This window comes from Amphiprion ocellaris, chromosome 12, assembly GCF_022539595.1.
Source record: "Amphiprion ocellaris isolate individual 3 ecotype Okinawa chromosome 12, ASM2253959v1, whole genome shotgun sequence".
Classification (NCBI taxonomy): Eukaryota; Metazoa; Chordata; class Actinopteri; family Pomacentridae; genus Amphiprion; species Amphiprion ocellaris.
In genome coordinates, this window is record NC_072777.1 from 10,076,880 (window position 1) to 10,102,988 (window position 26,109).

The following is a 26,109-nucleotide window of genomic DNA, read 5'->3' on the forward strand; positions in this document are numbered from 1 at the left end:
ACTTTAACCCCCGTTTTAACCCTACATAGTTATTGAGTAACAGACACACAGGAGCACAGGAGTTATGTAATAGAACTAAATAGCGCACAGAGATTCAGGTATTATGTGATAACACAAAATACTAAAGTTTGAGTTAATTCCTGAAATACTACAAACTACACAGCTGATACCAAGTTTTGGTATCAGCTGTGAACTTACTTTTCTGCATAATTGTGTATAATTTCAGTGCACATTATAAGGTGCCTTTCCTTCCTTTAAACCCTACAACTAGATAACACAAATTAGTTTTCTACAATATGTATTCATTACTGAAATACTACCATACCTATATGTTATTTCAATAAACAAGCTTTCCCATTACAACACGTTTTGTTATGTAGGGTATTATAACCCTACATAACAAATGAGCATCACAAAAGAATTATAAAGCAAATAAATGACATAAAACACTACAATATGAGTTTATTATTGAAGTACCATATATATATATATATATATATATATATATATATATATATATATATATATATATATATATATATTTTTTTTTTTTTTTTTTTTTTTTTTTTTTTAAATTTTAGTAAACAAACTGTCATATTTTAACAAACCTTTTCTAGGTCATTGTGTAGAATTTATTTAATCTCACAGAGTAGTATGAGTGAGTAAAACTTACGTTACTATTTGGCATTAAATTTTCATTTGTAATTTTTTATGTAGTTTTTTGAGTAGTTCAAAATCTTGTTGAATGAATAGGAATTATACAACACATCTAAAAGAGTATTTTTAAACTTAAGTCATTTCATATGTTATTTGATGTCAAAAAACACTATAGGATACAGAAGTTTTACATGTTACACAACTTAAAATTTAAGAAGACCAAACGTTGAGGTTACATTTGTTCGGTTTCAGAGTGCTGTTTAGTTTAGTCCTGGATTAAACTAAATTTTATTATAGGCCTTTCTGGGGCAGCAGAATGCAAGTTGTCTGTGCAAATAAAGAAAATCTATTTTTACTCAAAGGTTGCTGATACACCAGCACTTAACAAGTCCATTTACAATATCAGATATGTGGCTGGTGTTCACTGTTGCCCAGCATGACTAAGCAGTGGCAGACCTGTTTAAATCCCTAGTTACTCTACCAAGGAATGTGGGTTTTGTGATGATTGACATTGGTTTGTCTGTCTGTCTGTCTCTCTGTTAGCGACATTACTCAAAAATGGAGTAACAAATTTGGATGAAATTTTCAGGAAAGGTCAGAAATGTCACAAAGACCAATTGATTAGATTTTGGTAGTGATGCGATTTATAGTCTGGATCTACAAATTTGTTAAAGATTTCTGTGTCATTGCGAGATAGCGACATGGCGTCACTGTAACTATGACAACAAGTGAACACTGCAGCAGCTGCCTGCTGACGATCACATGATTGTGATCCTACTACAAATCCACCACTGCGGACTTATCCGGACATATCCATCAGAAATCATACAGTTAACAATTGATTAAATTGTAGGGGGTGTTTGCGAGTCCCATCAATTCCTGCTGCCTGCTACATATTTAGGTCAGATTCGGTATTTGTACATAACGTACACATGCATAACACATGCCTGTGCTCAGCGCAAGGTCATTTTGTTGGAGGGTACATCTATATTAAATGACCACATTCTATGTTGCTGTGATTTCTGATCATTAATTACTAATAAACAAATGATGCATTTATTTGAAAAAATGCTGCATTTCTGACAATGGGGGAATGAACAGCCCTGGTGGAGTACTGCGCTCTCTGAGTGCTTTTCTAGTTGTAAATAATGTTGTGGACCTACTGCACGTTAAAAAAAAAAAAAAAAGCAAACACATTTTTTATGACTTGTTACTTTTGTGTAATACGAGTAATTGACTTCTAAGTATTTTTTCACCCTTAATGGGTTCTTAAACTTTCCTTCTAGACATGTCTGGAAGGTAATCTGCTGTGAATAATGATTATTATTGATGTGTTTTTACTCATAAAATGGCTTAGTTAGATGTTTAATAATTCTTAAAATAACATCGACAGTTTCAGTTATTGTGAAATCCAGAATATGGTCATCCATCCATCCATCCATCCTCTATCTATACACCACTTAATCCTCATTAGGATTGCAGGGGAGCTGGAGTCTGTTCCAGCTGAGTGAAGGCAGGAGACACAGTGGACAGGTCATCAGTCTATCACAGGGCTACACAGAGAGACAAACAAGCACACTCACATTCACACCTACGGACACTTTGGAATCACCAAATTCCCTTCCTCACAGCCTAATATCTTTGGACTTTGGGAGGAAGCCAGAGAACCCGGTGAAAACCCACACTGCACAGGGAGAACATGCAAACTCCACACAGAAAGAGCCCAAGCTCAGGCCGGGACGCGAACACGGGATCTTCTCCAGAATATGTCACTATTTTTAATCTACAAAAGTTTCCAAAGTGTAAGATGAGTTGCCTGTTGGAACTGTACTCGTCTTCAAACTAGCAATCATGCTTGAAGGTACCTTAAACTCATGTCTTAGTTGAGAAACCGTCCACAACTCTGAACATACATCATTCTGTATAATAAAGCTCACACATCCAATGGAAGTAATATTGACCCAAACCATATATTTTAGTGGAGACTGGTTTTTTTTCTGATCTCAAGAAAAATGTTGCTTGCTAAAGAGTGAATGTATAAATCTAAAATATCTGTAGAAAACTAATTTTAGAGTTACAATAAGTTTCAGTAGAGGGAGTGAGCTTCAATAGAATTTCAAGCAAACCATTTTTGTCTTTCCAGAGGCACAGGAAGTGTAAGAGGACCCTTACAAGTGCACTTTGGAGTCACATCAATATTTTGTCATCAGATGTTGTCATCAGTGAGTTGGTAGATGTTGTTCCAGTGTAAACACCAATTTTTTCCAGACCTGTCATTACAGAGTTGCATTTCAGCCTCAGGGCCGGGAGTCCACAGGACAGACTGAGCACACTGCAGCATTTGAAAATGCCTGCTTTGCAAGAGGATGGGTGGAGTCAGTCAGTAAATGGAGATGGAAGACATAGGAGGGGGGCTTGAAGACCTTAAAGTCTCTGTCCTGTAAACAAAAAGACCTCAATCTGATCTTGTTCACATTTGTGTTTTTGAAACTATTCAATTAATAGAAATGCCTGTGGGGGGACAAAATGTTTTGCACAACACTGACTGAGACCACAGGTGTTGGATGTAAATGACATCAAAACAAAAGCCTGTTTGCTCTGCTGAAAGGTCCACAGCAGGGGCTTATTGAATGAAGCAGATAAACTGTTACCTCTGGCTCACTGTTACTGTTTTGTCATGAAAATCAATACATTCTAATCAGTAGAGTTTTAATGCTTCCCCATTGGCTAGAGTTATGTATGCATGCCTCTGTTCATATGGCTTTCTTATGCGGTCTCCTTTTACTCAACGGCTCATTCAAAAGAGATTCAGACTGGACTTTCACATGACTACCCTGCCATTGATTTCCATTAAATTGATTTGTCCTGCATTAATGCATTTTTAAAAGCAGCAGCACGGTCTGCAAGAAGCTGCTTAAAACATACCGTTTGATTTACGCCTGTTCTAGCCGATCCTGACGTCAGTGCGCAGTTTCATTTATTTTACAAACAACATTCAGTCGTTCAGATGAACTGGTGCATGACGTCGAGCTGAAACACCCGTTTAAACAGGGCTTTAACGTTAACCGCCACCCTCCCCCTCTCTCTGGGCCTGTTTTGAAACCGGAGTGGTGAGTCACTCCTCTCTCGGTTTAGAAAAACAGATCCGGCGGGGCTGGGGCCCGGCGGGGGGATGGGAGGCCGGCGGTGGATGAACACCGGAGGTGGACGCAGCTGGACTCCCACTCCCAGGGACCCCACATCCTGACAACGGCCCGGAGCGTTCCCATAGTGACTGGGGCTGCTCTGAGAGGGAAAAAACACCGCCGGAGTGAATTGTAATGCGCATCTTTCCCGACTAAACTGGCTGCAGCCAATTAATTGTTGTTTGAAAGGAGAGTCAAAAGTGGTAACCTCATCCCATTTCCAAAATAAAGTTTACTGTATCGCGTACATGCTCTCATTTTGTTCTGGGTGGTGCCAGGATTAAAAGGCCCAAGTTGAATCCCTATTGCATTTCTAACCTTTTTTAAAAAAAATAGACATTCACATTGGAGTGGAAACTAATGAGCAGCAAAATGCGTCGTTGAGAACACTAATTATTTTTGCAGCCTTGATACCCTAAGAAATGTCAGGCTATTCTACGATTTATAAAGTGATCTGTGTGCAGAAATCTGGTATTTGCTACAAGACTATGAAACTACATAAAGTCAACATACAAATGACATCTCCATTTTGTAGCATATTGGCATTTTAAGTTCATATGTTAAACTAATTATTGCTCTTTCTTTAGGGTCTCTTCTCTCCTTTACCAACACCGCAGCCTCCTCGACCCCCCTCCACCTTTCCCGCCAAAAAGCCTCGGGGGTTCGAATCCTGGCTTTTTCTAATACGCTGGATCGATGTCTCCATGACAACTGTTGCCCCGGACAACCAGGGATGCTCGGGGTGCTGCCGGAACAGCTGAATGCCATGCGCAATGCGACAACGCGCACCAGCCTGGGACCCGCATCAGAAAAGACACATTTTGAGAGTGTCGAGACTGAAAATATGAAATATGTTGCAAAAAAAAAACAAAACAACAACAACAAAAAAAAACCAATTACACGACAGTAAAACAGTGTACGATGCAGCATCTTCAAAATCCAACAACATGCAGGCTGTGACAACTTGCCAACATTGCACTTTACACTTCAGCCGTTAGATGGTAGCAGCGTATCCTCAATACAAACCCGTGTCTACAAGGAACTAGGAAGCAAATATTAAAATGTAAAGAATTTTCAGCAGAAAAAGAGGACACGAAGATCGAGACGATCTGGTTTGTCGCCCTACGGAGAGGTAAAAGTCGCGTTCAAGCCTCACGTACTCTCTCTAAACTTTGCTCTGTCCAGGTGGTTTGACTGATAAAGTTTGAATTTGAAGCGTCTCCCACTACTAAAATGATGGCGGCGGATCAAACTCTGGCCGGAGTCCCCCCTTCGTTGTCTGCCAAAGTGGTTGGGTACGTTCACACGGCTTTGCCACAGTGTTAAATAATGTTGTAGGCCGCACTGGTGGAGCTAAACGACTGCATGTTGTTTAGTCTGTTGTGCTCAGGCTAGCAGTAGCATTAGCTAATTGCTAAGTGACATTCTTCCAAGTTGATAATGTGTACACATGCTTTCGTATGAGGCTAATGCGGCTAAATGAGGACAGAAATGTGACTCCACCATTGTACATAATAACCTAATATTCCCAGTGGAAAAGTCCGTACAGCGAGGAATGACCTGTGCTAATTAGCCGGTTAGCTTGCTGTTCAGTGCATACACCTACTGCATAATACACTGCAAGTCTAAAATGACATGTTTTCTCTGCAGGTCTTTTGCTTATTTGACTGTAAGAGACAGATTGCCGACAATCCTCACTAAAGTTATTGACACAATACATCGCAACAAAAACAAGTTTTTTGAAGAATATGGAGAGGTAAGAATTGGTTTTGTTTATCCCTTATAATTTGATGTGCTTTCCTTGTTAACCTATGTACATCCAGGTCCTTTGGAAAACCCGAATTCCGTTTTGACTGTGATTTCTTTATGTTCACACAGGATGGTATCCAGGCAGAGAAGCAAACAATATCTCTGCTGTCTAAGCTGAGGAATGAGCTGCAGACTGACAAGCCAGTGCTAGCATTGACAGACGGCCTGCCAGACACAGAGTCCTGGAACCAGTACCTGAACAGACAACAGAGACTGCAAGGAGACCAGGAGTCTGTCAGCTGGTTCAAGTCTGCTTGGCTTTATGTGGAGTGCTACATGTACCGCAGGATACAGGAGGCCCTCCTGCTCAAGTGAGAAGCATTTACAGCTAATAATAAATACAGTTCCTGCTCTACACGTTACAATATTTTATGAATGATTAAAACAAGCGTTGCTATATTGCCCAGCTTTTGGAGAAGTAAATACAGGATCTGTTGTTTCTTTTTGTGTTGTAGTTCTGATTTATTTTTTCTTTTATTTCAGTCCTCCCATCAGTGACTATGATGTCTTTAATGAAGGAAAGACTCAGAGCTTCTTTGAGTCTCAGCAGGCTGTGATGGCCTTATGCACATACTTGGAGGGTGTCAAAAAGAACATAGATGGGCTCTCTAGAAATCAGCTGTTTGAGCATTTCAACAAACTACTACTGGTCAGTATCTTAAATACCTTCTTAAAACTTACAGTCAAGAGAAAAGTTCCTCTGTCAGATTGACTTTCCTGTATTGCTTATCCAGCTCAGAGCTGTAGGTAAGGCTGATTAAGGAAAATATTTAGGAAGATATCTGTTTGAGATATTGCAGTTTGATTTGTAATATAACTTTTAAAAGCCATGCCTCAGTGCAACATTCACTGAATTATGGATTTAAAATCAGTGATGGAGCATTACCACATGACATACTATCAACAGCAAAAACTGTTCACACAAAGTGGATAGAATGAATTTGAAACCACTGACACAACAATTAATAACCTGTGTCATAATTTATATCCCAAATTAAAGTGGAAACCAGATTTAATTTGAGCCCACTCATACCAGTAACCTGGGGGCTTGATCATTTTGTTGTAATGCAAATGTCATGCGTCAGTCAAAAATATGTACTGCACAGTGCCAAGTAGAATTTGCTTCATGTACCCCCCAATGCTCTATACATATGGCAGTTTAGTCCTTGAAACATTGGAAGCATTTAAATACAAAGCTGCAAATGTTTTAATATTGTGGCATTCTCATAGATTTTGTGACTTTTTGTAGGTTTCTCTTTGGGGGAACAAGTGCGATCTGTCTATCTCTGCTGGGCAAGAGAACTCCCAGAAGACGAGTCCGTTAGATTCCCTCAACAGCTTACAACCCTTCATCTTGGTGGACGACTCCAGCATGGTGTGGTCGACGCTTATTTCTGCCCAGAAGCCGGGAGAGTCAGGAAAAACCACTGCAGACAGAGTGGACATTGTGCTAGACAATGCAGGCTTTGAGTTAGTCACTGATTTGATCTTTGCAGATTTCCTGGTTTCCTCTGGCCTTGCACGTCAGATTTATTTTCACGGCAAATCATTCCCGTGGTTTGTCTCTGATGTCACAGCCAATGATTTTCAGTGGACCATTCGGCAGACCATGGCAACCAATCACAAGTGGATGTCCAAGAGTGGTTTCCAGTGGCAGACCTATCTGAAAGAGGGTGTGTGGAGCTACCACGACCATCCTTTCTGGACACAGCCCCATGAGTTCTGCGACATGGCAGCTGATGCTCCTGACCTGTATGCCACGCTGCAGGGGGCAGACCTGGTGCTGTTCAAAGGTGATCTCAACTACAGGAAGCTGACGGGGGACAGGGACTGGGACCACACAGTGGCCTTTAATACTGCGCTACGGGGTTTTAGGCCTGCCCCACTGTGTAGCTTGAGGACTCTCAAGGCCAACGTTCAGGTCGGTTTGCAGTCGGGCCAAGGGGAGAAGCTGACGTCCCAAGATCCAAGTTGGATGACCAGCGGCAAGTACGCTGTCATTCAGTTCTACAACTCAAAGTCAGAATAGTAAGACTGACCTCAGCATCTCGCTGGAAAGACTTGGATTTGAAAGAACATTGCAGTAAGGAGTTACTTTGAAGCCATAAGACAGTTTACTTATAAGTCTGTTGAATGGTGTCGTTGCTCCTTGTCGTCTATTAGCACTTGATCAAGTTTGATACGGAAATGCACATTAAGATTTAATAATTATTTTCACAGTAAATTTATACCATCTCATGTTTGAAATGTTAGCACTTTTAGATGAGATGCTTCACCGGTGATTGAAATTCAACGATTGTTTATGTTTTAAATTTATCCTTTGAAGTAACATATCAAGCGTGGCTTTTTTATAACAGGCGGCTAACATGCTGAGCACTCTGAATAAAGTCATGATGTTTACAGATCCATGTAGATATGCTTTCTGAGGTAAAAGTGAATAACAATTGGGCTTAACAAATCTGCATCCTAGAGCAGTAAAACATTTGCACGCAGGTGAGCAGAGCGATGATAAATGTAATTTATAGTTATTTCTATTCAGCTCAGGTTGTTTTACTGTTGCACTCAGTATCGTTGATATGCATGCATCAAATCAAGCAGACAGCCACTGAATTAATAAAGCAGATCATGACATCATTTAATGCCTGTGTTCCTCAGTTTGATGGATAATAAATTTTTATTTGGGCAGTGTAACAATAACAGTGACAACATGTGCTTGTTTTGTTCAAAATGGAAACCCAGACCTCTGTATCTTTATAGATAAAAATGGATGTCTTTGTGCACACTGCAGTCATTTACAGCCTCACCGTGGTTTCCAGTACTGCAGAAGTGATGCTAACTGGATTCTTGTCAGTGCTGCTGGAGGAAAGTATGTTAGTCTCATTAAGTGTTTTTATTTAATAAATGACTGCTACCGGTTCTGTCCCTCACTGTCGTACTTTACAGGCAAGAAAAAAGGAGTGTAGCATGTAGCAGCAGTGCAACATTTGGTCTTTATAACAGTAGTTGTTACCTGTTGACCTTTCATATACTCAGGTCAGGTCAGACCAAGAAAAACATGACAAAACAGCTGGAAATGTTGCAACATGTGCATTACAATTCTCTGAGCTGGGAAAACTGAATGGCATAATTTCAGCTGCTGACAAGCTTTGTGAATGTGGTCTTATGAAAATGAAGTCAATTACTGCAAGAAGCACCCTATCTTGAGCCATTTAGGTGATTTAGCAGTTTCATTTGTCACCCTTCAGTTTCCTGTGTTTTTAATGTAACTGTCTTGGTTTTTTTACCAGAAGAAATGCAAAAAAATATATATCAGAGCTACTTGTTTTCCACTTGACCTGACATGTCCTCAAAATTGGGCTGTTTACTCAAGAAAGATGTTGCACAGAGAAGAGAAAATGTCGGCTCTGCCAAATTTTACTTTTTTCTTTCCTCTGTGGTGTCATCAACAGTTTCATAGAATCACGTTTATGACTTTCTCACATAAATGACAATCTGTCTCACTCAAGTAGCTAAAAGACTTTAAATGGCCCAAATGATTTTGTTGTTCTCCCTATGATTGAATCCGAAAATTTGTAACCTGGAAATGACTTGACAGTTACGTGGCGGTTTACTATTTCTACTTTTACGGAGTTTCATTTCACAGTTGCTGTAACTGTTTCAGAATAATCCCTGTATTTAGAGTTTAATGTTTCAGCTCACAAGGTTGTTTTTTTCACCTTGACGCCTGGTCTCAAACCATCCAAGGACGAAAAGCATCCCTGAAAATCACAGACCTGAAACATTGATTTTCTCAAATGTTTATTTGTGCTCTGTTCCTTTTATTTGTGTATGTATATAGTGTTTTATTTATTCTGACACTTCACCTAGTAAAATAATGATTAACTAGCTGGTAATATAGCTCATCCTTTATTGTAATGAAATATCACTAGGTAAGTGTGATTTTTAAAAAAAATTCAGTTTAATTATAATGTTTATTCAAAGAGATAACTTAGGTGATCCAGCATCTGAAATATGAAAAGAACATCAGGCCCCTCGTTTAGGATTGATTGTGTAATTGCTGGCTGTCGGAATGACATTTGACCTCCTATTTTGTTTGCTGTGTTATGGTGACCTGGCACTTAAACGCACCATGGTTATCGATTTGGCAGCATCTTTAATTTGTTTATCCTTTTTTTAAAACCTTTCCACTCTTCCCATTGTGTCCAATGAGTCCAGGTAGATGCCTGTGAGGCAAGCAGAAGGTTGGAGAGAAGACTGTGTCTGTGTTACGCAGCAGATATGAGGATGATTCATGTGTAAGGGGTAAGTGTGTGTGTGTCATGGTACTTTCTGCGTTTATTTTATCCTCAGTTGTTTAAAACTATTGTTGTCTCGTAACTAATGTGCACACTGATTTGATTTAATGCAGAGTCTGGCGCATTGAGTGATGTAACTAGAAATGTGCTGGTCATACTGGCAGTGTGCTAAATTAATGAGGCATTTACAGAGACAGCCTTTCAGCTAATTTACAGCTGCCTTTTATTTAGAATCCAGCTATAACTAAGAAAGCTTTTTAAAATAAGACAGAGGTGAAGTGGGAATAGGGATGTGTGAGAGAAGACAGGGAAGTTGTTTTAGAATCACTATTTCTGTCCATCTTTCTTTTCCTCTCCCCCACCAGCCCTCCCTCCCTCCCAGACTTTAGGAAAGATGTTTGAGAGGAAAGGAAGTGAAATACTATGCTTACATTTTTAAAAAAAGGGAGTTTGGGAGGAGTCTTTCCAGATGTCTTTTTTTGTTCTTTTGCAGCTTGGTGGGCAAAAGCTCAAGGCAGACAGGGCAAAAGTGCTTGGAGAATAGTGGTCCCTCCAAGTTGTCTGACAGGTTTCACGGGGAAGAAGAGACCCAGGGAGGGAGTGAGGACAGACGAAAGAGAGAGGGAGCGCAGCACTCCACTCCCCCTCCCAGCAAATGGGAGAGGAAGTCTAAATCATGTTGCTTATCACTGCTGTTGTGCTGTGATGTTGCTCAGGCAGAGCCCGGTACAGAGCAGGCAGCCGTGTGGACCAGTACTCAGACCCAGGATTAGCCCAGCCTCCTCAGAGCTGGAGACCCTCTCTGCGCCACGTCTCTCGCCTTCGCCACGTGCCCCCCTCAGTGACATGTACCCCGAAGAGAGCCGGGGTTCTGGAGGGGTAGCCACTGTGGACTTCCTGGAAGGGACGTACGACTATGCCGCCCCCACCCCTGCCCCGACTCCTCTTTACAGCCACTCCACCACTGGCTATTACTCCGCTCCTCTAGACGCCCATGGACCACCCTCAGATGGCAGTCTTCAGTCCTTGGGCAGCGGGCCGACCAGTCCTCTTGTGTTTGTGCCCTCCAGCCCCCGCCTCAGCCCCTTTATGCACCCACCCAGCCACCACTATCTGGAAACCACCTCAACACCCGTCTACAGGTGAGGGAACAATTCTTCTTTATGCGGATCAGCAGAGTGGAGAAAAGTGCTAGAATCTGTCACCAGGTTTACCCCTTTGATTTTTATAATCATTAAAAGAATCTGGTGTATTTTTAGGCCCTACTGATACATTTAGCAATAATTCCCATGGTAGGAATGTAAGTTGGGAGCAATGCCACATCTAGTGATGGATTCTGATTGTTTGGTCAGCATTATTTGTGCCAAAGTTTGGTGATTGTGTAACTGATAAGAGCAGTGCAATCAGAAATAAACCTGTCAGGGTTGTTTTTTCAGTTCAGATTCTAAGCATATATTCCATTAAGGAAATAATTAAGGAATTAACCTGTTTTTTAAATAATTAATTTTACATATTTCCTAAATGTATTTAGTACTTGTTTCTTTTTTTTTGCTTTACTGCCCTGGTGTTTTCTATTAAGTGGCAGCAGCTAGATGTAATATTTGTAGCTCATGAATCATGGTAATGGCATTTAGTTGCGTCCTCAAAATGCCATTATAAACAAAATATAATTATATAACTGCATTGTTTTTTTTAAAAAAATCTCTTGCTTTATACAAAACATCCTCACTATCTCTATAGAGAGGATCAAGCTTTGTCCTGGTTTCTAATTCCAGAGATTAAGGACTTTGTCAAGGACCTTGAGAAAGGAACAATACGTGAGAACATCAGAAGTACACTTACAGATTGTTGCCTGATTCAGGTGGAAAACTGTGCTAAAGTCATTTGAAGTCATTTTCAGGTTTGATTTGATCTGTAATTGTTTAGTTAGCTTTAATACTTTTGGATTTTTTTGGACAGACATTTCTTGGTATATTTTCTGTTGTTGCATGCTAATTGCTATTGTTTAGAGTGTTTTATTAGCATCATAATTTGTCATTATATTTCTGAAAACACCAAATTATTGAATTAACAATCACGGCCCGTTGCAGATCCAGCCACCAGCCGGCCTCCAGAGAGGAGCAGTGTGGCACCTGTGACGAAGCATACGGAGTGGGTGAGGTGGGAGCTGGAGCAGCGGCTGTAGGCTTGGAGATGACCAAAGAGACACGTTTCTGTGCCGTGTGCAGCGACTATGCCTCTGGGTACCACTATGGGGTGTGGTCCTGTGAGGGCTGCAAGGCCTTCTTCAAGAGGAGCATCCAGGGTAGGTAGTCTGTCTGCTTCAGATACTTGTGACCAGTGGATGTATTATGAACATTTTATCTGTTTGGAAAGTGTTTTGTCTTATTTAGTCTCACTTTACAGATTAACTACACTTATTTAGGAATTGTCAGACTGAAAAAAAACATGAAAGAACACAATACAGGACAGTATTGGACCGTACTGTGCCCCACAAAAATGCATTTTGCTATCAGACAAAGAAATTTAGTATGGTTTAATCTGACACATACGGTGACCTGAACAACATCCCTAAATTTAAGTTTGAAATTAAAGTTTGCATGGTACAGGAAGGTGACACAAACTAGAGAATAAAGGAAAGAAAGAGGGAAGACTTATGTTATAAATAATGGCATTGTGAAACTGAGAGGTCGTAAATGAAGAGAACAGAAAAACACATTAGTTTTTGCTGTTATTATTTTCACTTAAGAGCTGCCTACCATTATTCTAGCCGTGTACCTTTGCCTTTGTGTGCTTGCTGAAACTTCCTTTGGTGCTTGGTGGCTTAGTCATGCTCATGATATGATGCTGTGGCATATTGATGCAAAATCTTACAATAAAAGAGTGGTCATAAAGAAACCAATAGTCTCCATGGTGATGACAAAGCCAAGATGTCATGTTTTACTTTTTTTTCCATCTCAAATTCATTTAGAATGGGAATAGAGTGTTCCTGGCTACTAACTAATCTAAATCTGAACTGAACACTGGAGTGGGATGCTGAAAGTAATAGATTTTCTTCCATTTCAGGTCACAATGACTACATGTGCCCAGCGACCAATCAGTGTACTATTGACAGGAATCGGAGGAAGAGCTGCCAGGCCTGCCGTCTTAGGAAGTGTTACGAAGTGGGCATGATGAAAGGAGGTGAGTAAAAATACCAGCAGAAAGAAGTTACTCCATCTCCTTTTGTCTTTTTAAATTTGCTCATTCCATTTTGGTTGTGGTTATCTCATAGTTTTACCGCATTTTTAAAGTTGTTTTAATAAGGCTTTTGAGATCAATTTTTCTTTCACGCAACTCATCTTGTCTGTGTATTGTTTTTATGACAGCAACCCTCTTCTCAACAAACTTAAAAACTAAATGTCTAATTATCAATCCTGGTTTATTGCAGACAACACTGGCACAAGTATGGGAGTGCTGGTGGATGCAGATAAGCTTGAGACTAACTTTAACATGACCTTGAGCAGATTTCCTCTTAAGGAGTACAGCGACTGATTAGCCCACATCCACATTTTTGTTTTCATACTTCTTGAATCTGTCATCAATATGTCCATGCTGAACTTTGTTTTAAGAACAGAATTTGAAGTTGGGTGTGAGCGATACTCAGGAAAATGTCTGATGATTTATTTACATGTGCGTAAGTTTGTGATGTGTCTTTTTTTTGTGTATCTGCATATTATTTTGTGGTAAGCCCCTGCTGTGTCCTTAAGGTGTGCGTAAGGACCGCGGTCGTGTTTTGCGGCGGGACAAACGACGGACTGGCATCAGTGACAAGATTGCTAAAGACCTGGGGCACAAAACAGCACCCCCTCAGGACGGGAGGAAACGCAGCAGTGCGAGTGGTGGAGGTGGAAGATCTTCAGTGACTAGCATGTCCCCTGATCAGGTGTGGAAGCAATGAATATCAGCTGTTAAACAACTATTCATTTTGTTTGTTAGCGGGAAATTTTGATTTGAAAATGTGACTGTGGGGTAAAGGTTTTGATCATTTTTATCTTACGACTTACTGGTTCCATGGCCTGGCTGTGTTTATCTTCTGTGGTCTCAGGTGCTCCTCCTGCTCCAGGGTGCTGAACCCCCAATACTGTGCTCACGTCAGAAGCTGAGCCGCCCCTACACCGAGGTCACCATGATGACGCTACTCACCAGCATGGCCGACAAGGAGCTGGTCCACATGATCGCGTGGGCCAAGAAGCTTCCAGGTTTGAATAAATAAATGAAGGAACATAAGAGACACACCAAAAATACATACTAAAAATAATTCTTGTCAATAGAAACATCATCAAAATTATAGTGCAGTGCAATTTTCTTTCTTTTTCTTTTTTCCATTTTGAACCCAAGCAGTTTCTGGACATCTTTTTACTCACTCTGAGCTCGTATTCACTTCATAATAAAGTCCTGCACCTCTGTGGAAAAAGCACAACCATGGCTAGATATGTCTTTTGTGCAGCATGACAGTTATAATGCCATGAACCACAAAAACAAAAAGTATATGTTGAACATTTTACAGGCACCTTGGAGTCAGCAAGTACATCATTTTCCAGTTGTCCACAGGTTTCAATACTGAAAAAAATAGTGGCTTTGTCTCCTATCTGCTCTGTGTAAACACAGCCTGCAGTTCAGCCAAAAAGTCCCTGAATTTTTGTCATGTGACCGTTGGTCGCAGCTGAGTCACTAATTGTTTCTTGGTTGCACTGAGGAGTACAGGCTTTTTTTTGTTTGTTTTTTACAGAATCTGCTTAGAGCCATCATTAATCGGTCATTAACATCAAACATATATGGTCTATACTGTGTGAAAGAAAAGCATTTTTTTCAATGAAGATAACATTGAATTAATCAGAAATACAGTCTAAACATTGTTAATGTGGTAATGTGCTAGGGTACAGAGGCCCATTTCCAGCAGCCATCACTCCTATGTTCTAATGCTACATTGTGTTAGCTAATGGTGTTGAGGGGCTAATTGATGATTAGAAAACCCTTTGTGCAATTATGTTAGCACATGAATAAAAGTGTGAGTTTTCATGGAAAACATGAAATTGCCTGGGTGACCTCAAACTTTTAAACGGTAGTGTACGTAAGAAAACAGTTGTCAGAATTAATGTCTAAAAAATTACCACCATACTGAGTGACTTAATATAGTCAAATACAAAATGACAAATGACCACATATTAAATGATTGAGTGGAACTGGGTGGACTAAAAGCCTCTTGGTTGCAAATTTTGTTCTCTCAAAGACCATTGTCATTATTTGATGTGAAAGCCAGAGATGAGTTTAGTCAAACTTTTTTCCAATAATGATGCAAGTGCTGTAATATTCTATAGTTTACTCTTCAGTGGTTAAAGCTGATCAGCATAATGTGGCCTCAAGCTTAAATCAGTCACGTTGGATTGATTGAATTGAAATATTTCTCCAACAAGTAGACAGGTGAGGTCAGGTCTGGTGCCTCTGTCAAACATTTAAATGTACAGGTGTGATGTGAGATTGCAGCTGTTTATGGATCCCCATTTGACTTCTTTGGCAGCAGCACAGAGATAGGAGACCTTTATCGTAAAAGCACACATAGACAAACACACACACACACACAAATGCAGAGCCATTACAGTGATGGTGATTACAGTCATCACCTTTGAGAGGATTGTTTGGTCAATCTGCTGGCACCCCATAGAGCTTAAGTGCAGCACAAGACACATCACCATTTTGCATGTGCTCGCTGTCGCTGGCTCTTTAGGAGAGTAAATCCTGCATTTGAGGTATTGCAACCTTGTGCATCACTAAAAGGCACACAGTTTTAATTGCAAGGGGTCACAGCCAGAGTACAGAGGGGGGCAATAAAAGCGAATTGGCTGTAATTACATATGAATTGAGACAGCTGAGTGCCAGTGATAAGGCTTCTTATGAGAGCACAGAGATTGCAGATGGTTTCATTCAAGTTCCTGTTCCCTGACCGAGAAACAGGAACAAGAACATGCGTGGGATGAAGGAGAACGGAAAAACACTGATACACCACAACATGTCATAGTTAAAAGCCACCGCTCAGGATATTCTGAATAGTTTTATTTACTGTTTTTGGTGTTCGGATGCCAAATAATTGCAGTGATCAGGCAAAAAACACAATGTCAAGGGTTTTTTAGTGAGAATTATTTGGAATAGATGTTCTGTGAATCACCTTTATCCTCATCATTGGTCACTTTATGTGCCTTTTCTAGGTTTTCTGCAGCTATCCCTTCATGACCAGGTGCAGTTGCTGGAAAGTTCGTGGCTGGAGGTGCTGATGATCGGGCTCATTTGGAGGTCCATCCACTGCCCCGGCAAACTCATCTTCGCACAGGACCTCATACTGGACAGGTAGTGAGGAAGACCTGCCTGACTTCCATGCTGACACCTACTTCTGTCCACTCGTTCAGCTCTCTGCCCTTGCTTCTCCTCCCTATTTTTCTTTCTTTGTCCGTCTCACGTAGCTCTTAAGAGTGATACATCAGCATTGTAGATTTTCCATTTCACACCTTGCCCACCATTGTGCCATCCCAACACATCTGTCACAGAGTGAAAGACTAATTACATGTTCCCCATAGAGAGAAGAGCAGCCTCTCTCTAACCTGAAATACCCCCTCATCATTACAGTGCTGAGCTGGGAACCAGGACAGAGATTTAATCAAAGCCTCAATGCATGGAATGATGGAAAACCAAGAATGATGGAGGGAGAGATGACGGGGAAGGAGGCCGACGAGGGAGAGCTAAATGATGAACAGAGAGGATGAGGAAATAGAGATGCAGGCAGGCGTAAGACACGGGTGTTTTCTACTTTACAAGCACAGCCTGTTCCCTCCATTTCCCCTCATGTTCAGAGTAAACAAGCTGGCCAAACCACAGTATCTACCTCAGAGAGGAAAAGAGAGCGGTGGAGGCAGCGAGAGGGATGAGGGAGACATGCAGACAGACAGAGCTTTTACCCTCTGATGTGCCTGATGGTCCCATTTGATTCAGAAGTGTATTACTGAGTATTATCTCTGAAACCTGGTCCCCGTATGAGTGTCCTCTCCAATTGGACATGATGACTAAAATGCTGTGGGTCAGGGTTGACACATTCCCTTAGCTCTGCGCTGTCCAAGTTTATCTTGCACTCCAACCAGTGGATATCATCCATCTTTCCATCACTTTTCAACTCTGCCGACAAATGGAGCGTCGCAGTGATTTGGTCCATTAGTTGTTTATCTGGATGCTCTTTGGATCGTTTGATGAAGCCAGAATCCTTTTCTTGTGATGCTGCAGAACTCTGGTTGTTTATGTTAAATTTACTGTGACTGCTGTGTTTTATTGAAATCATATTTACTTACTGAGTGACTTCCAACCTTCATTTTTGTTTTAAAAATGAAAGATAAAAGGTTGAGCCTTTATGTTTCTTTTCCGTTCTGCTCTCCAGGAATGAAGGCGACTGTGTTGAGGGGATGGCGGAGATCTTTGACATGCTGCTGGCCACAGCTTCCCGCTTCCGTATGCTCAAACTCAGACCTGAAGAGTTCGTCTGTCTCAAAGCTATCATCTTGCTCAACTCTGGTACGGCAACGTATGAATGTGAGCGTGGGCTTCCCAGTGTGCGACTGTGTTGACAGTTTTAGTCACTCTCTTGAGAAACATCTTGTGAAACAACTGAAAGCAAACTAATGGCTGACAATATCCATCACTGATAAAAACATCAAGTTTAATTTTTCTGATTCCACACAGTTTGGTTTGCATGCACACCACTTCACAGGTTATTATTGAACAGGGTCAAACTACACCCACAGAGGTGCAACTCTCAGTGCTGCTCAGACACATTAGACAAACACAGTGTTCTGGGAAGGCCTGCATCGTCAATATGCCTGATAACTGTTCCCATGACAACATGAGACAGCACAGAGGGCTAAGTTTGTCCTGGAGGTTCAGATATTCTATATAGGAAACTGAGATGACACTCCAGGCTCAGCTGCTGGAGCAGAGTGAACTTTTGATTAATGTGATTTAAAATACTGCAACTGAAATTATTGCTTTCATCTGCATGCGTGACTCAGCTCTTTTATCAAACTGAAGCCAAACGCTGTTTCATTTCTTGACATGAATCTGTAGTGAGTTGATTGAATTTTATCATGTCAGTTTATTAATTTGTTCTATATGAGCCTGTATTGAGACAATAACCATAAAGGTGAAAAAGTAAAAGGATTGTATTCAACATTTAAAAAAGTAACTTTTGCAAAAAATTCAATGTAAAATGCATGTTAAAAGAGCATTTCCTGTTGCAGTGACAGAAGTATTGCACACATATTGACCAAACTGTCAAAAATGAATACTGTTTAAGGAGGGTATCCCTCACATTGTGATTTCACTGACACCCCAGATTCTTCCTCGTCTGACCCACAGAAAACCTACCCAGGAATTAATCTGATTCTTAGACCCTGTGAGCATTTACAACCCCATCTTCACTCCAGATCTGGACCATTTACAGCACCTAACCGTTGTTCTAGACCTGCACCGTTTAAAGCCTATGGATTAACTTATTATGCACAATGCAAGAACACAAAAAAAGAAAGGCACATTCAAAAACATTCAATTTAAAAAAATTCTACTTGTTTTTTTGTCTGAAGCCAAAGCAGCTGGTGTGAGGTGTAGGTTATGAGCTGAAGCCTCTGTTTGAGGATAGAAGGATGGATTAGATGGAAAATATGCAACAAGCTGATTGTGTTCTTCTGTTAGGTGCCTTTTCTTTTTGCACTGGAACTATGGAGCCGCTTCATGACAGCGTGGCAGTTCAGAACATGCTGGACACCATCACCGATGCTCTCATACATCATATCGGCCAATCAGGATGCTCCGCTCAGCAGCAGTCCAGACGACAGGCCCAGCTGCTCCTGCTGCTCTCCCACATCAGGCATATGAGGTAAAACTTCATCAAAAAAAGGTCTCTTTTCTTTTTGGCCACATTAAAAGCCATGTGATTTTGACCTGTTCCCCTGAAGACCGTATTTATACCATTCTACCGCTGCTCTTTATGGTGGTAATGATCTTGGTGTCATCAGTTAGGACAATGCTTCATCTCATCTCCACAAATAACAATCATAACTTGGTTATTTATTACATTTTAATGCAATTTCGGCATAAAGTAGACGTCCCTACTTAGAACCTATAAAAAACGCTACACATAAATGTAAATGAATTAAATAGCTACAACAAATACCACCAGTTCAGATTAAGCCATACGATAACAGTGATTCTTAAAAGAGGACACTGAGTCTTCCAGGCCGGGAGTTTTACAGCAGAGAGGCCCGAACAGCAAAGACCTGGTTACCTTCAGTGACAAGCTGAGACATCGGAACTGTCAGTAGAGCTCTGCTGACAGATAAATGCAGGAACCTATATATATATATAAATATATATATATATATATATATATTAACACACAATGTTGTCACTTCTAACAACAGCAACAAAGGCATGGAGCATCTCTACAGCATGAAGTGCAAGAACAAAGTGCCTCTGTACGACCTGCTGCTGGAGATGCTGGACGCTCATCGGCTCCACCGTCCAGTCAAAGCGTCGCAGGCCTGGTCCCAAGCTGACAGAGACCCTCCCTCCTCCACCGGCAGCAGCAGCAGCAGCAGTGACGGTGGTGGAGGTGGCAGCTCCTCCTCCTCAGCCGGTTCCACTTCAGGACCTCGAGGAAGCCATGAGAACCTGAGCAGAAGCCCGTCAGGCCCGAGTGTCCTGCAGTACGGAGGCTCCCGCCCTGACTGCACCCACATCCTATGAGACGCAGCATCTGAAGGTCAAAAGTCATTTTAACGAATGATGTGTGAAGTACAGAATGATAAAGTGTTTAAGAATGAAAGGTAGAGGTTCTGTTTGATGTCAATTAATGAGGGAATTATTTATTAATTCAGTGATTTTATAGCTGTTTAGGGAGAAATTACCGCTTTAAACTCACTGCAATCTGAGCTCCAGTGATCTTACACGCTGCCTTTCATAATATCTGTGATTCTGAGGCGACCTCTAAGAGCTTTTCAGTCCAGCTTTTATTCCCAGAACAGCGGGTGTTAGCTCATATTGTGGCACTCTGTTAGCTACTGTGATTTGAAATGACGAGCAGCTACTAATTTTTGAGTTTATTCGCCAAAGTGCACTTTCTCTTGGATTTAAGGGGGCATTGTTTTCACTTCTGCATTTAAAGGATGATTATGCCAAATTACGATAAAACCGGTTTAAATGAATGTGTAATTTATTTTGTGTTTAAATCCCAACATTGTTGAGGAGTAAACGTCAGGGTTTGTGAATAGATACACAATTTAAAAACAAAATATTTCAGTAATCGCATTTTGAAATGAACAGTGGCTGAGGATGTATCTGTTGAATTTTAAGCAGCTAAAAATTGCACAATCAAATCCTGGAGCCCTGATTAGGTAATGAAGGAAGCTTTATTGTTGGTTAACTTCACGTTATCCACAGCTTGTAGTGTAGAGGAGGTTTGTTCGTTCTCTATGCTCACTTGCACTAATTTTCCTTTCTCTGAACTTGCCGTGTTAAATGTGTTTGTGTGAGTGTGTGTTCGTCAGAGAGACTGAAAGCCCAGATTTTTGTCTTGATGCAACATTTCAGCAACATCAAAGCTACAACCTGCAACTATCCATCTAGTAAATCAGTGATCACATGTTGAGGTCGGCTGGATTTACACACCTAGACAAAAGTAAGCGATTGTTTTTCTTTAGCGAATTGGATCCAAGTGATAACAGAAGACATCAGACATAGATGTGATTAGATGCATGTAGCCTGTACTGAGATTTATAAAACATTTAATTTAATTTACTGCCACAAACGATAAAGAAAAGCAGAAATCCCCAAAGTGTTTAGACCAGGGGTGTCAAACTTATTTTAGTTCAGGAGCCACATTCAGCCCAATTTGATCTCAAATTGGACCCTCCGAAGGGCCGGTTTTGGCCTGCAGGCCGCATGTTTGACACCCCTGGTTTAGACAGATGGTGAAGCAAAATTTCACATCACGCCACTGAACTTGATCTCTGTGCAGTCGATCCAGTCAGTCAGACTTTAGTTATGTTTCTAAATGCTTCTGTTGGTTAACTACCGACTGAACTGATTTGCTCTGAATTCACTAAGCAACCACCTTTACTTACTAAATGAGTTGGAAAAAAATTGCGACCACTCAGTCCCCTCTAACAGGTGGTCTCAGAAAACCGCTTTCCTTCTGGTTGCTTCCTAATATCATCAGCAAGCTCCAAATTACGAGACGTGTTTCCCTCTTTGCCAGCTGCTGTTACATAGACACGTACAGACAGGTGACAAATTAAAGTAAAATCCAACTTTTGGTGTCTTTGAAAGGTGTTGGCAGATCAGCTTTAGTGCTCCTTGGCTGGAGGGATGAACTCCATTCTTCCACAAGATATTTCCTGATTCACGATGATGGTAGTGGAGAGGTCGGTCTCCTAACATGTTGATCCAAAATCTCCCACATGCTGGGTTGAGATCTGGTGAGCATGAAGGCCAAAACAGATGATTCACATCATTTTCATTTCCATCAAACCGTGACAGGATAAAGAAATATTGCATCACATTATGAAGGCATTCAGTCAGAACAACTTCGTATTGATTTACAGTGATTCTTCTCTCTGAAGAGACAAATGGACCTGAACCATGTCAGCAAAAAAAAAAACCAAAAAAACAACAGTTTAACAGAATGACAAGGGCTGATCCAGACCATTGGATCAAGTATTTCTTTTGTCATCTGAGAGTAGAGCTGCAACGATTATTCATTCGATTAGTTGTTAGCTATTAAATGAATCACTGAACATTTAAAAAATTAATCAGTTTGTGATTTTTTTTCTTTAGGAGAAAAGGGCCTAAACTCTCTGATTTCAGCTGCTTAAATGTGAATATTTTCAGATTTTCTTTTTCTCCTCTATGACAACAAACTGAGTATCTTTGGGTTGTGGACAAAACAAGATACTTGAGGAAACTTTGACCTTTTCACCATTTTCTGACATTTTATTATTTATCTACAATCAAAATCATGGTCAGTGTTGGCACCTTTGCCGACTTTTTAGGCTCATTTAGATCTGTTTCTGTGGCACTGTAGTCAGTCGTAAAAACACCGACCCTGAACTCTACTTCCTGTTCATGTCGCTGCGGATCAGAAAAACACGTTGCAGTTCTGAGACGAGGCTGTCCTGATTTCAGCCTCACTGTGAGAACATTTCATGAGGCAGGTTTTGGTGACACTGACCTACCTGTAAGATGGTTTCAGAGCGATTCCACTTCAGCCTCACCAGATAATTCTGCTCTTCTGCTCCCCTCATTCTTTTCTCTTCCTTTTTCTCCGTACATTTATAAAGCAAATACATGAAGGAGGATATTTCCACATGGGCTGTTCGTGCAGCAATAACTCCACGTCTAATCGCTTGCAGTCACAATTGGGAAGCCAGGACGATATTTGGCTTTTTTTTTTTTTCCAAACAATGCCACCCTCCTCTTTAGGAGTTTAGGAGTTTTTCTGCAATTCTAATATAAGTTGCCAGAACAGAAGCGATAACGAAAAGTATTAACTTACAGTGTAGTCGTATGTTGTCCAAATTGGAAGCGCGTGGGAAGCCTCCCCACCAGATCAGAAAAATTAGATTCAGCCACTTGAGTCTAGTTCAGTGTGAATCCAGCCAAAGCTCACTTGACTGTCATCTGTTTACTGTGCATATAAATAAAAGCATCGAGTTGGAAAATGTTGCTCATCACTGTTTCCCCCGACCCCAAAAATCAAAGTCCAACAATAAACAGAACTAAATACTTCATGTTTTATTATTTGCAAAGAGACTATTCTTCATGAAGTCGGCATTAGCAAACTGTACATACATAAATAACCATTTTCATATTTCATTTTTTTACAGATTCTGTTTAACAATGCCATGATTCTGGCGTCTCATCACTGCAGAATAATTGTCGCAGTTATTACAAAGCACACTGTTTCGTGTCACAGCCTTCGACTAAAACACTACCGGTGATTGTGTGGCTTTTTTTTAAAAGCAGGGGGACTTTCAAGTGCATGCTCAAAGAAAAAGATAAAAAAATAACTCAGTGTATTCAAAGGCATTTAAAACAATAATATACAAATCAGTTGGAGAGCTTATCTTTTCTTTATATTTGCCCCAAGGGGTTAAATACTGAAATTTAAAACAGGAAAAGAAGCCTCGGCTTTTGGGGAAAGAAGTCGGCCGTCTCGGCTGGAAGGCTTCAGTGCAGTACCTTCGACAGTGTTCATGTCAGTGCTGTACATTCTAGCTTGAACATCACACAAAAACTTCATTTCCAAATTCAAGCAGGTTCTTTTGAAACATGTGAAGCAAGAAAATAAGAAGCCGCACCTCATCCTTCACAGAATACTCCCATTGAGCTGATTCTGGTGTCGTTTCAGTCATCGTGTCCGAGTAGATCTTCAACATGTGTGGAATGAAACTCTTCTCGCATAAGGTTGTGAATGATTGCTACTCAAACTGCAAGTCTACTCTACAATTTACAGGTACGATATTTCACACTAAAGGTGATACTTCAGCTAACGATCTATTAACTGATTGAACACTAAATAAATAGTAGCAGCACTGGATATCATGGACAAAAAGCACAGTTGACTTTGGCTCCCAACATAGAGTATATAAATAGTGCTTTGTTTCTCAATGATTTCACAGGTTTCTTCAGAAACCTTAAAAATAATATACACATTTAAGTTACAACGACAAGAAATATTTGGACTGCGGAACAGGGGGTCTCCAGAACAGTCCGGAGAGTGTTGTTTTAAAGGGTTGAGGTGATTTCAGAAGAGCAGGTGTGCAATGTTAGTGAGAAAAGTCTTCATGTCACCTCTGAATCACTTCAGAATGCAAGAGTGGGTTGCTTTAGGGCACAGGGTGAAGAGGAAACATTCACAGGAGTCAGTGGAGTCCTTGGCAAAGCAGTAGGTGGGTAAGTTCGGCCGCTCCTCCTCATATGGGCGGAGGTCCGTTGGTGTAGCGCAGCATGGGATGGAAGGAGCGAGCGAAGTTGTTGGCGTGGTGGCAGCTGTAGTCCTCCTCCGTCATGGGAACCAGGCAGGCCAGGCCGATGATGAGGAGGAGGAGCAGCTGGACGGGGAGCGCCGCCCTGAAGACCCTCAGCAGGAAGGACGGGTCCTTAGAGGAGGAGGAGGTGGAGGTGGGCGAGGGGAAGTCTGGCAGGTCAGAATGGCAGGAAACGCAGCCAGCGGCGCCTGGTGATCTGCTCCGGCTGCAGGAAGACCCAGACAAAAGTTAAACACAGCAGAGAGCCGCCCAGAGTTTGGGAGTATTTGCAAACACTGCTGAGCTGAAAATCCCCTTCAGAACGTTCAGCTGAAGGTTTGTGTTCTTATTGAAGTAGTGAAAAATGCTCCAACTGCATGGGCTTAGAAATGGTGATAAACTTGGCATGTGACTATCCGCACTGAATCAGTGGAAAAGTGATGATAGAATCAATATTTATCTCCTGATAACCACAGAGCTGTTCTACAAAACAAGCTCGACTAAACCTAAAAGTGATGGTGAGCATGAAGACGCTAGCTAGGAACTTTCTTTGTTAACCAGGTTTTCTTTACTAGTGCTGGACGTTCACGAAACGCATCATTCGAGTGTGCACAAAATGGACCGATTTCATGCTGAAGTAGTTCAGTTAAGAGGAACAGGTCATTATAATCGACAGCTACGGAGACATCAATTTTCTAATTTGTTTTCTGCCAGGTCCAGTAACATCAAAATAAAAGGGCCACTAATGAAGCATTAAAATATTTATGCATTTTCTGCATCGCCAACTAAATACATGCAGCTTCCTGTACACAGTGTGTGATACTGTGTTCAGTGGTATAACTCTGTCTGTCTGTCTGTCTGTCTGTCTGTCTGTCTGTCTGTCTGTCTGTCTGTCTGTCTGTCTGTCTGTCTGTCTGTCTGTCTGTCTGTCTGTCTGTCTGTCTGTCTGTCTGTCTGTCTGTCTGTCTGTCTGTCTGTCTGTCTGTCTATCTATCACATTGGCAATATTACAGATATAATGGATCCCCTCACCTGAGAATCTGTTGCTCAGAAAAAATATTGTCAGGAAAAGAATTGTTACAATGATAGAGCTCCTTACAGCTCATTTAATCCTGAACTCCAGCACCTTAGCGGGTTAGCTGTGCAGCATCAGTTACCATGGTGATCTAGCAGGTTATAAGAGGGCCACCTTCATGACTTTAGGCTCAACACACCTCTCTCGCTAACCTTGCTTCGTAGAACGGACCTCTGACCTTTAGGGAACAGTGATGGGCATTTTTCACTCCTTTCAGAACAAATATTAACTGAAAAAATTATCCGTGGTTGCAGTAAAGCTGATGTTTGCAAATACTGTCAAGTAAAACAAACACCAAACAGGAAGGAAAGGAAAAATACAAGAATGAAGCAAAAATCCAACAGGGACAGACACCAGGAGTCACACACACTTCGACCTGAACACACACTAAACACTCACGAACACACGTGCACATTCGGAGGATTATAGGAGGAGAGATACTCTCTGGCTCTAGAGCCGACTATGTGAGAGTTCAATGCCACGTCTCTTCCAAACAGGAGCGGAGGAACTGCCAAACGCCTCTCTGGAGATTTCCACCGTTAGAGCCAAGAGTCAGAGGGGAGGAACAGTACGTTCTTACTGCGACTCATCCTCACCGAGGCTGAAGGAGGGTCAGACATGCTGACATCCCTGCAGCCTGTTTCATGAAGTCCTCCTCCTTCCTGCAGCACTGCAGCCGTGAGGAAGTCCGTCATGTATCAGTGTTTTTATAAGTGGTTTAAGGCCTGGCAACACCTCCTGCTCTGCTGGAGTTCTCACACTATACAATTATCTCCGCTTCTCATACAAATTATGTTATCAGGGGAACACAAACACATTATTTTTTTGCTACAACACTCATGGTGAGACCAGTTTAGGCTGAGTCTTCGCCACGTCTGTGTGTTGTTGTTGGCAAAAATCATAGAAAGTTGAATCAGGAATGAGAGGAGAGACAGAGGTGAGTGACTTAAGAGGTCTGGAAAGGAAACAGAGGAGAAATTGGGAGTTAA

General features: G+C 41.2%; 3 protein-coding genes across 5 annotated transcripts in view; 2 read left to right on the plus strand and 1 right to left on the minus strand.

Annotated features, from left to right (window-relative positions):
- Positions 1-4,845: 4,845 nt before the first annotated feature.
- Positions 4,846-8,566, plus strand: armt1 (acidic residue methyltransferase 1). 2 transcript variants are annotated; one of them, XM_023274119.3, is made up of 6 exons: positions 4,867-4,974; positions 5,059-5,137; positions 5,493-5,598; positions 5,721-5,962; positions 6,135-6,300; positions 6,901-8,566. In XM_023274119.3, exons 2-6 carry the CDS (start codon positions 5,076-5,078, stop codon positions 7,678-7,680), a joined length of 1,356 nt encoding a protein of 451 aa, XP_023129887.1. In that variant the 5' UTR covers positions 4,867-4,974; positions 5,059-5,075; the 3' UTR covers positions 7,681-8,566. The 2 variants fall into 2 exon arrangements, with proteins under 2 accessions (XP_054872088.1, XP_023129887.1); XM_055016113.1 differs by having other exon boundaries at positions 4,846-5,137.
- A 154-nt stretch (positions 8,567-8,720) lies between these two features.
- Positions 8,721-22,804, plus strand: esr1 (estrogen receptor 1). The gene is given in 11 exon segments (XM_023274100.3): positions 8,721-9,953; positions 10,663-11,088; positions 12,037-12,251; positions 13,013-13,129; positions 13,696-13,871; positions 14,034-14,187; positions 16,192-16,330; positions 17,406-17,539; positions 18,713-18,896; positions 19,441-19,735; positions 19,737-22,804. Coding segments are annotated over 11 exon segments (1,920 nt in total). The 5' UTR covers positions 8,721-9,942; the 3' UTR covers positions 19,806-22,804.
- The window catches only part of syne1a (spectrin repeat containing, nuclear envelope 1a), a 140,079-nt gene continuing 136,765 nt past the window's right edge, over positions 22,796-26,109 (minus strand). For both annotated transcript variants that reach the window (XM_055016112.1, XM_055016111.1), the window contains one exon: positions 22,796-24,271. In XM_055016112.1, the coding sequence (XP_054872087.1) occupies positions 23,992-24,271 (280 nt within the window). In that variant the 3' untranslated portion in view covers positions 22,796-23,991. The remainder of the gene's footprint in view (positions 24,272-26,109) is intronic.

What these genes read in the sequence shown, in the direction of transcription:
- armt1 (XM_055016113.1), top strand. Translation starts at nt 5,076, where the DNA reads ATGATGGCGGCGGATCAAACTCTGGCCGGAGTCCCCCCTTCGTTGTCT. An exon ending in TTTTTGAAGAATATGGAGAG is followed by an intron (nt 5,599 to 5,720) that starts GTAAGAATTGGT and finishes ATGTTCACACAG; the next exon opens with GATGGTATCCAGGCAGAGAA. An exon ending in CAGGAGGCCCTCCTGCTCAA is followed by an intron (nt 5,963 to 6,134) that starts GTGAGAAGCATT and finishes CTTTTATTTCAG; the next exon opens with TCCTCCCATCAGTGACTATG.